Source organism: Perca fluviatilis, chromosome 3, assembly GCF_010015445.1.
Source record: "Perca fluviatilis chromosome 3, GENO_Pfluv_1.0, whole genome shotgun sequence".
Classification (NCBI taxonomy): domain Eukaryota; kingdom Metazoa; phylum Chordata; class Actinopteri; order Perciformes; family Percidae; genus Perca; species Perca fluviatilis.
Window position 1 is genome coordinate 20,579,296 of NC_053114.1, and position 12,862 is coordinate 20,592,157.

Sequence of the window (12,862 nt, forward strand, 5' to 3'; positions counted from 1 at the left end):
TGACTATAGAGCTGACAGATGTGTCGGAATGGTGGATTTGTTCACTTGCTGCAGACAGCCCTCCTCCTGTGCATCAGATGTCTCATAGTGGATTTTGCTCGAGGTGTGTGTGTGTGTGTGTGTGTGTGTGTGTGTGTGTGTGTGTGTGTGTGTGTGTGTGTGTGTGTGTGTGTGTGTGTGTGTGTGTGTGTGTGTGTGTGTGTGTGTGTGCGCGCGCGCATGTGGTGTTTGCACATTGAATTGCGAGCCCTCCCAATTTTCCCTGCTACAGAAACTCCCCTAATAACAGTGATTTAAACTTTACCTGCATGACTGCCTTGATTAGCTATTGGAAACAACACAGTGATTTAATTACCCTTTTAAGACCGCTGCCCTCTCAACTTTCCCTTTGCTGTGTGCTTGTGTATCTGCTCTCTCACGGGGAGGCGATCGTATCACTACAACATGCCATAAATAATGACACCCCGTCAAGAGAAAAGTCAGTAGAGGGTGTTATATCTCCTTAGGAAGTAAGCTAGTTGGACACATATTGGATTATATGACGGGCCAAATAATCACACACACACTGTCTGTCTCTTGCTTCTCTCACTCACACCACTGTCAGTTCTTTACTTCACTTGATGACTTCTAAGATTTTAGTATTAGTTATTGAGTACAGTATTTTTTCTTTTCCATTTGACATTAGTGTTAAGATTTTGTGCGTGTGCAAAAAGGAGGGCAGTTCCGCGTTTTTCGCCGATTAGAAATTCATCCTGATAAGATGAATTGCTGGTGTGAGCGTAGAGGGCTGGGGAGAAAGAGAGGAGATTTTGGTTTGTGAGGGTAAAGGGGGGGGGGTGGATTTGAGGTGTTACTTGCTTGTCTCTGAGGCCAGCCTGTCATGTTCTATGCAGCAGTTTTATTTCATCCACCATTCCTTTTAGTGCTTTGACGGCACAATTCACTGATACTGCCTTGTGGGAAGTGCTACTGTTTGGGAAAGCATGTGTGTGTGTGCTATATGTTACATATTGTCATATTTCTGTCAAAATATGACTTTAAACTGTGGCAGAGATTGGATCAAAACCAGTCAGTAGCATTATTACAAGCGAGAGAAGTAGATAACTCCTTTTAAATTCTAGCTTTGCATCCCTGTCTGGCCCCGCAACTAAACATTATTTTTCTTTTCTCAAGGAAAGAATAAAACTTTTCCTTTATTTTATACCCAAGACCCCTTGTTTGTTTTCATTCAAGAAAAGACATGAACACAAATTGACGTATTTAGTTTTTTATTGTGTGAATAATGCAGAATACATTTTTCCTTAAGTCTACTACACTGGGGGTAAAAGAAAATTGAGACCTTTTTTTACAGTATTTTTTCATCCTTATCTCTCCTTCTACTTTGTCCACAGTCACGCCATGAAGTTGACATTCATCACATGCCTCCATTAAGAGGCCTTAACTTGAAAGTGCTCAGATTGTAGACGGCTAGCACTGTGTGAGCCGTGGCGGAGCAGAGTAGGCCTTCCAGCTGAGTCTGTTGACTTAGTGTTGGTGTCTGTCTCTAATGCACTGCTCTTTCCTGTCTTGTGATAGAGTCCTGCTTTCCCCCTCTGCGCTGATCTGAACTCAACATCTGATGTTAACTGTGTTTTTTGTCAATTGCTTCGTTTGTAACCTAAATCTTTGTCAGGCTAAACCTGATTATCTGTCGCTTTGACTCTCTAAACTGGTCTCCCTTTTCTTTCCCCCAACAATGTGTCATCATTACAAATCCGTTCGCCATTAGAGCCTAATATATCTATTGTAGTCCCACCATACCTACACTATGTCCTTAGCTTCTCCCTTACTTTTGCTCGACCTGTGATATGTGACACTGACTGCCCACTGCGCTGCACTTGTAAGTGTATCCTTATCTTCCACCCCCTTCCTGTGTGATAGCGCAATCTGATATCTACCACAGTTGCCGGTCCTTCTGATTGATTAACCAGTGACCTCTGACCCGCTGCGGGACATTTTAATTGGCTGTTGTATAATGAGCAGGCTTCCCTGAAGAAGAGTAGTTTTAAGGCTAGAGAGATTGGGGGTGATGCTGGAAGGGGGCAATCTAATTATCTGATTTAACTGATAACACCTAAGGACAGCTCTGTGTGTGTGTGTGCATGCGCGTGCACATGCGTGTTATGATTTCTATCTTATCACTATCTCTTGTATGATACAGATGGATAAAGCCCCTTGCGTTATAATGTGAGAATGATTCATGGATTATATGACCCAGCCAAGTATGCTTATATGCATTGAAACAAGGTGGTTAATGTTCTGCCACTGTGTGTTTCTTGTGTGTGCGTTTGAGAGAGAGTCAATGTGTGTTGGTGTAATAAATGAGATTCTGTGAAGCTATAACTTATGATGAGTAGATCAATACAACATCTTAATGCAGTAAGCTGGAGGCTTTCGAGGGCCGGCTCCTTATATTGCATCCTATTACCCAATAACATCAAATTCCATATTACTTTCATGTAAGAATAAATACTTCAGTTATGTATGCTGGTCTTTAACTGAAATATTGACATATTTACATGTTTATAGATTTCATTCATGCCTTATAATTTGTCATGGGTTTCTTTATTTTGTATTGTACTCTTTAGCAGGCACTGTTCTGCACTCAGCACTCATGAAGACAATCTAAAGTGAAGTGCCTTGCATCATTACTTGTTGAACATATTTACCCAAGTAGTTGGAAGGCGGTAGAGAATAGAAAGGGTACTATTGTAGTGACTGCTGTCCTTCATGCCTATTTCAACCAACTCAATTTTTCTGCTGGCATTTTGAATGGTATTGTATTTCTCATTTAAAGGAACACAACGACTTATTGAGAATTTAGCTTATTCACCGTAACCCCCAGAGTAAGACAAGTCGATACATACCCTTCTCATCTCCGTGCGTGCTGTAAAGCTGTCTGACGTCTCCAGCGGCATCAGCCCATAACAGAACAGGCAGGTGAATGGTTCCAGTAATCCTACTGCTCCAAATAAGTGACAAAATAACGCCAGCATGTTCCTATTTACATGTTGTGATTTGTAGAGTCACAGCGTGTACAAAAAACAACGTAACATGAGACACAGTCATCTTCTAACCGTAAACAAACCGGGAACTATATTCTCAGACAGAAGAATATAGTACTTGGGCGGAGTGATATGCTCGCAGCAAGCCTGTCTGAGAATATAGTTCCCGGTTTGTTTACGGATAGAAGATGGCTGTGTCTCATGTTACGTTGTTTTATACACACGTATTCAACAAATCACAACATGTAAACAGCAACATGTTGGCGTTATTTTGTCACTTTTGTCAAAATTCTGAGCACTAGGCTAGTTGGAACCAGTTACCTGCAGGATCTGTGCTGGGCTAAGCTAATGCTGGAGCCGTCAGACAGCGTTACAGCACGCACGGAGATGAGAAGGGTATGTATCGACTTGTCTTACTCTGGGGGTTACGGTGAATAAGCTAAATTCCCAATAAGTCGGCGTGTTCCTTTAACCTTTTGAATTTCACTGGGTAACACTTTATTTGAAGGGGTCTGTCTAAGACTGACTTGACACTCTCATAACCATGACATGACATGAAGGAGTCTTTATAAATGTTTATGACTGTTGTCATTAAGTGTCATTCGGTAAATTATGACACTTTTCATGCAAAGTTAGCATTGTTTGTGATGTTTGTGTTATGACATTAAGCAAGACAATATAACCTGTCAATGTCTTTGTTATGACAACCTGACATTAACCTAGACATAACCAACATAACCTGCTATAAATATGTCATAGCAGGCCTAATCCTCAAATTTAAAGAAACAATTGTGTCATTATAACATTAATACGTGGTTATGTGGTTGGATTTGACATTGGCTGTCACGATACAGTTATATTTGTATCATGAATATGTTGGACTTCAAGTAAAGTGAAACAATTTGGACTTGTCATAAAGATTGCATAAAGTTTGATTACGCTGTCAAATGCTTTTATAACGGTCCTATGAATAATTCCCTTGACCTTGAGTAAAGTGGAACCATTTGGACTTGTCATTATGATGTCCTAAAATATATGAGAACAGTGTGAATACAGTACCGAGGTGATTTATGGAGTTTTTAACATTTAATGCTAGGTTTAGGCTACTTGTTGCTAAATTAATCGCTAACTTTACTTAGCTGCTGTTGGCTAGTTTGCTTGATTTGCTGTACAGCTGTCCAATTAGCCGACTCAGCCCCAGGGTGCAAGAAGCCAAACCAGGAAAGAAAACCATATCGTTTCTGTATTTCCTGTGGTAAAACTGGCCTCCCTGTCAGTCTTGGAGGCTGTTTTTGGTCCCAGTTCCGGCAGAATCAGCTATACTTCTAGCATTGCTCATTAATGTAACGCACATTCAGCTCTATTGGCTACTGTAAAAGCTAATCAATATCCAGGGTAAGCCAATCAGAAGCAGAGTAGGGCGGGACATGCCTTTGACATCCTAGGAAACGCAAATTTGCTCGCTGGTAACGCAGCTCTCAGTCAACACAGTCAAACGGGACCAAACCAAGCAATTGTTGAATTGTTTGATCTATAAAATGTCAGAAAATGGCAAACTGCCATCACAATTTCCCAAAGGTGACATATTCAAATTGCTTGTTTTCTCCAACCAACCGTCCAACACCCAAAGGAACTATTTACCATTATTAGTGACGTTGATATTTTTAAGTAAAAAGGATTGTATTGAATATTTATAATTAAATGTCAAAATAGTTGCTTTGGCAAAACTGATTTATTGACTAATCTTTTAAACTCTAATCTTGACCAAGATTAAAAATACACCATGCATGTCTGTGTGTTATGTGTTTGTAATTGTGGACCAAGACAGGTTCAATTTTAGGGAAATTAGTTGTTAAATGTTCAGATAATTCAGTTTTCTATTTGATCTAGTTGTTTTCTACTATATATTCAGCCATTTTTAATTTATTTTTTTTAGCACATATTTGGTATTTTCTTACTTGAGTCTCTTCATGTTTCACGCTGCAGTGTGCAGTCTTGTGAAAATGTATTTTTATCTCTGTATTCTCTCTCCTCTCCCTTTTCCATGGTACACATTTTCCATTGTCCTCCTTGTCTGTCTTTGGCATTTTCCCCTCTCTCACACATTGAAAGACTGTGAGGAGAGTGTCCCAACAGAGGAGCCACGTAAGTCCAAGGATAGCTCAGTGTGTGGCCATGTTTGTGTATTTCTGTGTGTGGTGGGCTGTACTGTAGGTGTGCATGTTTGTGGACCTGCTAACATTCTTCTCTGCGAGAGCTCCCAGCATACCTCTTCACTTTTTAATTAGGCACAGGATCCCTGAAAGAAGACCAAGCCTATGTGGAACAGGAGAAATACCTTTCCTTCGGATGAACTCCTCTCCTTTCCTCTCCTCTCCTCTCTTCTCACCTCACCATAATTACAGCACTAGACAATTACCCAGCATACTCCTGGGATGCACATTTTGTTCTCTTAATCTGGTGTCTTAAATAATTAAAACCAACCATGAACTCCTCTTTGTGAGCGTGGCTCAAGAGTGTTGCGTGTGTGTATGCTTGTTTTATTGTTTGTAATCCAGACCTTATGATGCCCCTCCTATCTACCAATAGCACAGTCTCAATCCCACCTGCAGTACCTGGCTCCATGTGACCCAGAACAGATTTACCTTTACCCATAACCTGATTACTGTATGTGCAACATGGTGATTATGGAACAGCCATTGCTGACCCTCACCTTACTCTGACTCTGTGGTGTGATCACAACACTTTCCCATAAAACCTTTCTCCATGCCTCTCTAGCAGCAAGGTATTCTGGCATGGCAGACTGTCGTTTATTTGGCAAAATATGTAAACACACAAACAAAAAGAAACCAAAATCATGTTTGTGGTTAAATTTAAACTTTCAATTTGAAATCTTTAAAGCCCAGTTCAGACCAAAGATTCGCGGGGGAAGGTTGCAGCGGTCTGAACCGGCCCGTTTCAGCTCGACTCAAGCCAGCTGATGGTTTCGCTGCGGAGGCTGGTTTTAGAACATAAGGGACGTCCCCTGTTTCAACAGCAAATAAAGAAGTCAGCTGGTAAAATCAGGTATAAATCCCCATTCATATTTACACGAACCAAATATAAATATATATCCTGCTACAAAAAAGCCTAAAAGTCGGAAGTTAGGATGGAAGTGCAAAGAGTGGTTGCTATGGAGATGATACACCATTTATCGTCTCATTGGTGTGAACTGGCAGGTTTGAGAACGGTGCAGATCGGCTAGTTGCAAGTTTCAACTTGTCTCATCGCAAATTTTTGGTCTGAACTGGGCATAAAATGACTACAGTATTAGAACTCAATATATATAGAGCAACTGGACAATCTACATTCCAGTCCCCTTCTCCCCTTCCTTATGTTGTACCTGGACGCAGGAAAAATATATGTAAATCTCATAATCTCACTACATCTGAATTTGAGTGGATCATACGTATGTCAGCAATACAGTAAGTGCATGCATTTGTGTACATTTTACCTTTTGTGTGTTGGTAATAATTCTGAGTTTCTGTCTTCATCAGCCAAAAAAGAAGAGGAGGATCTGGAGGATAAAAAATCCATAAAGAAAAGAATTAAAGAGCTCAAGGTGCTAGATCCTAAGATTGCACAGAATCTATGTAAGTATTTGTTTCCTCTCAGCCCACTCCCCACAAGGACTGGATTTATGCACGTCCTTGTGTCTAGATGTTAGTGTTACAGCCTCCACAGCTCCTCACAATAAACTCTGCACTCACTTTTCCCCCTGTATCTTACTCAAGTTACCTCCCATCCTCCTGTAATAAAGTGACCCCAATTAGGGCTGGGCGATAAGGAGAAGATCAAATATCACAATATTTTTGGACCCAACACCTCGATTTCGATACCGCAACGATATTGTAGTGTTGACTATTGGTGCTTTCACAAAATATTTACACAATGAGATTTTTGATGAATAATCATCAGTAATGTGGATATAATAAATACTGTAAGTGGGCAAAGGCAAACAATAGAACAGCTAGAACAGTCTGGTAAGTTCAGAAAATGACATCACTTTACTGTAATGCACGAAAAGACAACACTTATGCCATATTACGATATTACGATATCCAAAATCTAAGACGATATCTAGTCTCATATCACAATATCGTGCACCTTTGCTTGTTGCTATAGCAATTAAAGCAAGACAACACCTGGCCACTGCTACTCGTGACTCATGTCTTCAAATGCACACTGAGCTAATTATCAATGGTAAACACTCATTAAGGAAAGAAGAAACAGGAGGAAAAATTTCTCTCTCTCTCTCTTTTTTTTTTTTTTTTTTTTTTTTTTTTTTTTTCTCTTCTCGCGCAACATGCATGCTTGGTCTTAAAATGAAAGCACCCGGTATTAATGATGATCCAGCTGATCTCTTAAGCACTCCCAGATCTTAGCACCTCATTGGCTTATATCAAGGGGAACTGTGACCTTTGTTTCATGTATTAAAAGAAAATGAGACTAATCAACCCAGTAAAAGTGATAAATCACGCTGCGGAAATTATAGAGCAGCAACGAGGAAAGGAAAAAAAAAAAGAGTAGGCGGTTTTTGTTCCACCATGGGAGGTAAAGAGTCTAAAAGCTTTGATTTGAGGTTGAGAATGAGTGTGTGGGGTTTTAATTCTCTTGCTTGATTGATACGTCGCTATTAGGATACAGTGCAGATTTATTCCATGTAAGGAGTTAGAATTTAATTTCAGCAATAACGGTACAACGCTACATTATATTTTGATGTGTGTTAACGTGGGAAGAAATGCCAGTTAGTCAGTTAGACCGCCATTGAATATATACAGGCAGTTATTTTTATTTGATTTGTTTGATCACTTTGTACCTAAACTTTGCCTGAAGTCGCCTCACTAACTGTTAATAACGATGCACTTAATTGGTCTGCTAGGTCTTATTATTTCAATTTTATATTACACCTTTCACATAATATTTAAATGCCTTTAAGACAGTGATGTACTGTAAAAGCTGACAATGAGATTGGAAAAGAAGCCTGATTTCATTGCTTGTTTTGCAGTGATGTTATTCCTGGTTCTACTGTAAATCATGTCAGTTTGATGCCTGCAACTCTCTACACCAGACTCGTTCCAATACTAAACACTTACAAGTTAGGATATTAAACAATATCACCACAGTTTTTACCTTCAGACATTTACAATAATGCTATATGCACACATACAGTCCATACATTTTTTTAACTGTCAGGTTATTTGTAATGGCACCACTGGTTAGACTAATGACTTATCCTGACAAGACATTTGCCATTTAGTCCCTAGTGGTACCCCGTGCTTGATGATCTCATGCTTGCTAAACCAGTGGAATTTTTCAAATCACTTTTTCTAAAACCTTTTTATGTCAGGCTGACCTATGTACTTATGTATCTCTAATTGTGTTTCTCTTTGGTTCCTACTTCATGCCCTTCATGTGTTCTTGAGTTGCTCTTTTTTCACACCAGTCTTTGATTTTTATTTTGTTTCTGTTTCCTATTATTGATTTGTATGACCAGTTGTCTGAAATTGCAACAATAGTGGTCATTACTTGTGAATCATTATTTTATTTACCAGAGCATTTGCTGCATCTTTTGTTTGTTTCTTCGTAGCCATCTTCCTGGGTTCCTTCCGTATGCCTTACCAGGAAATCCGTCGGATGATAGTGGAGGTGGATGAGGAGCAACTCACTGAACCGATGATCCAGGTAGGGCACGTTTAGCATAAAGCTATATGCCTTTCTCGGACTGACCACCTAACTCTAATTTAGATGTGCACTTACCTAGCTCTGAGATGGACAGAATATTGGAACCTAGCTCCACCTACATTGTACAACGCTTTACCTTGAGGCTGGAAGTATACTTTTAGTGCTGCCCTACTCCTGCTCAGGTGATCAGGTTCATGTCCCAACTGGGGATGCTAATGTAGATATTTTTAATGTATTATATGTATTATAATGTATATATTTTTTTTCTTCTGACCGATAGCTGACCCTTGTTGATCGATCATTAACCGCTAACCAACAAGCAGGCAACAGAGTAGCGATCGAACGTTATTAGTAGTTAGTGAAACCGATAACCGATATTTGGAACTGATATGCATTTACAGACACAGGGCAGTATGCAAGTCAAAATAGCACACTTTTTAATTAATTAACTTTATCGGTTATCAGGCAAATAAAACGCCGATATAGATAATCTTCAAACTGCCAAAAAAAAAAAAAAACGGCCCGATAATTGTCCAGGGCCGATAATCGGTCCATCCCTACAACAGAGTCCCAGTTCACCTGTCCAGGACAGCTGTGGACTAGTACCGGTCGTGCAGCCACTATGTTACATTCATTGTCATAGACACACGCAGCTTTGCTGGAACCGCTGTGCGACCGGCCGACCGACGCAGGTCTTCAGCTGTCCGCAGAGCATATGTCCAAGCTCGCCTCCACCGCATCCACCTGCGAGGTAATTGTCTGTGTGTCTGCCTGGCATACTCGGTGTGTAGGAAGGCCGATTTAACCTGCCAGTCCTCATCGATATAGTGGCATGTGTCACCATCCAGCAGAGAGCCAAAAAATTACTTTTTTTCTCTTTCTTTTGGTAATAATATTGTTTTTAACGGTTTAACAGATTGGTATTAATTGGTCAAAATTCTTATGGTTGGTTAACGGTTAATCATTAATATCCCTAGTCCCAACTCTATCAAAGCTATCGTCATTGATTTGTTGTCTACCTTGAAAGGCATTTAGCCTGAGGCTGACGTATCGGTAAAGCTCACAGTACAACAGGTGTTGAAACAGTTGGTAAGCACATCTGTGGATACATTAATAAATAAGTGCGATCCTGATGTTAAGCATTATTTTTTAAATGGTGTTTTTCTGCTTTTTATTTTGATGCTGCTATACAGATTAGCGTTGTCAAATCTAATTAATAAGAATACAATATATTTGTTTTCTATTTGTGGAAATACAATTTTAATAGATTTTTAGACACTGACATTGCTTGCCTGCTTTCAAATGGAAGGCTGTTACAGAAGTTTTAAGCCCTGGCAGCAAATGCTCAACTACGCTCTGTCTCCAGTTTGGCCCTTGGGAAAAGTCAGCAACGACTGGCCGGCAGACCTTAGGCTACTTACAGGAGTGCAAGGACAGAGAATGTCAAACGTGTGGGATGGGGCAAACTGATGAAACTTTAAAATAATTTTCCGAGCGACACAAGTAGCTTGTGCAGGGAGCTAGAATGGGGACATGTGCTCCAGTTTTGTAGTTTGTGTCAGTACCTTGGCAGCAGTAGTTTCTACAAGCTGGATGCCATCCATTGGCTTCCTGGGCACTCTGGCAAATAAGATAAGATAAACCTTTATTAATCCCTGGAGGGAATTTCCGGTGTCATAAAAAGGAATTACAGTAGTCTAAATGGCTGGAATAAAAGGTCTGAATAAGTATAGACTATAAGCATACAGTGTACATTTGTCAAGCCAACCTTAAATCAGTCTAAAGATGTCACAAAAAATGTAAAAAATTGATGGCCTAGAATTTGTGCACCAGATGTTGAGGAAGTAGATTAATACATTTAAGGGTTTTAGATAATTTATGTGTGATCGGTCAGGGTAGGTGCCGGTAAGCAGAGTTGAAACAAATGAACAAAAACAAACCTGTTCTACGGATGAACATTTTAAAGATTTAATGTGATCAATAATTGTTAATTTTAACAGGCAAATATTTAATAGTCATTAAGGCAAATTCCATTAAACTCAAGTAATGAAAGTGGTAATACTTTTTTCTGTCTCCAGGGATCGGGGAACAGATTTTCAACCCAGTTTGAATGCCTCAGACCAACATATTTACCTCATAGCAGCAGTATCTGTTGAGATGGCTGTTAAATTCAAAGGAGAAGGCAATGTAATCAACGTGGCTTACATAATTTAACATTTATTCCTTTTGGCTGTCTAAAAAAACCCAATCACTTTTAATTGTCTCTATACGTATAAATTGCCCTAAGGATATAGTCTTCTGTTTGATAATAAAATACATTTTATTCTTTCTTTCTACTGAAACTCATCAACAGGGCTGACACTCAGCAAAACACACAGCCAATAAAACAGCAGTAGGTTAGGTTTCTAAACAAGCACAGTACAGAGAGTGGTAGTCCTAGGGCTATTTCTAAATTAAATTCAAAGAAAACACCACATTGGCATGGACTGTGGGCAACCACATTGCTGTTGAGAGCCAGTAAAGCCAATCCCACATGGGCAAACAGCTTAATCTTTGGACACATTAAATCACTACATTTTGTAATAACTTAAAAACAAGTAAATGAGGAGGCTATGACACCATACCAACTACAATTAATATAACAAAGTATGTAAGGCATCATTACATCACCATCAGAAGGCTATTTTCATGCAAATGCAGACTGGTTGCTTTCGTCTGCTCTGCTTTCATCCACGCTGCCTCTCACTCCTTTTTTTCCCTCTCTCTTTCTAGAACCTTGTGAAGCACCTACCAGAGCAGGAGCAGCTGAACGCCTTGGCCAAGTATAAAAATGAGTACGCAAATTTGTCGGAGCCTGAGCAATTTGGGGTTGTGGTGAGTACACACACTCACACACACAAACGGAGCACTTTCATATGAATATCGCAATCCCAAGCTTTTTAAAATTCTATCTTTTTAAGCATTAAGTGGAAAGACAGGACACCTTTTAACTGCTGCACTAATTTATGCACATTAAAGAGCAGCATTGCTGCCTAATTATGTCTGAATCATTTACTTAAAGACTTTTCAAAGGAGCTTTATTCAGAATTATGCATGAAGGCTGAAGCACTTTTTGTGTTTCTGCCTAGCAACCAAGTTACTGACAAAACACTGAATAATCTTCTTCTTTTGCCCCATGCACCCACCTGTTTTGTAAACACCCATAAAAGAGAATCTTATCACTGAATAAAAATACATTGACTGAGTGGTTGATTGGGGGGGGGGGGTTGAAAAATAGAAATAGAGCATGCTCAGCTGTTGTGTATAGTTCATCAGGGAGACATAGAACAAAGAAAAGCCTGTTTATATAATGTTGCGCTTCAGTGCCTGCGTGGGCCCAAGGAGGCCTGTGTGCTTTCACCTATCAGAAAAGCTCAGGTTCAAAGGGGATTTTTAATTTACCATTGTGCAAACACATGCATTTTTTTTTTTTTCCCATGTCCGCCACTCTCATGCTTGATTTAACTTTACCTTGAGTATAGTAGTGTGTAGTAGGAATACATCTGATTGCTTTGTAAATAAATTAGAGTGCCTGGGACACTAGGGTAATGTAGTCATTTTTTTTTTGTGCAGCTACTGTGGTACATAATACATTTTTACTTAAGAAGTCAGCGAGCAAAAAAGCTTTATTTCCGTGCATCCCCATGTAATTCGATTAAAGCATATTCTAGTATCTTTTACACTAGTCAACTTTATACAGTAGAGTAGCTGTTATTGCTGTACATCAGTTGTGGTTGATGACTTACAGACTTCATTTTAATCCCTAAAATCTAAGGAATCACTCTGTTTACCACTAGCATGTACACCCTGCTGGCTTAACTGTAGTGCCAGTCCTTATGACTGACACGTCTTTGAATTAAAGTCTTTCATCTAGGATTTAAATTGTTGTTGACACTCCACAGAGACATTTATTTCAAGTTACCGAAAATATTTACTCACATTAATTAGTTTTTACACTATATGGTGCATCATTTTTTTTTTATTCACTGTTAACACTCTTAGCATGAGAGAAGTCTACAGTACATCAACAAAACTGTATTTTCCCTCTCACCATC

The 12,862-nt window shown here is 39.4% G+C and overlaps 1 protein-coding gene across 6 annotated transcripts in view; it reads left to right on the top strand.

Moving 5' to 3' along the window:
* LOC120555780 (protein diaphanous homolog 3-like) overlaps positions 1 to 12,862 on the top strand; it is a 188,877-nt gene that overhangs the window by 75,198 nt on the left and 100,817 nt on the right. For 3 of the 6 annotated variants that reach the window (XM_039794835.1, XM_039794839.1, XM_039794837.1), the window contains 4 exons: positions 5,157 to 5,189; positions 6,581 to 6,676; positions 8,674 to 8,768; positions 11,541 to 11,642. In XM_039794835.1, the coding sequence (XP_039650769.1) occupies positions 5,157 to 5,189; positions 6,581 to 6,676; positions 8,674 to 8,768; positions 11,541 to 11,642 (326 nt within the window). The remainder of the gene's footprint in view (positions 1 to 5,156; positions 5,190 to 6,580; positions 6,677 to 8,673; positions 8,769 to 11,540; positions 11,643 to 12,862) is intronic. The other 3 variants (XM_039794838.1, XM_039794840.1, XM_039794836.1) reach the window with 1 other exon arrangement.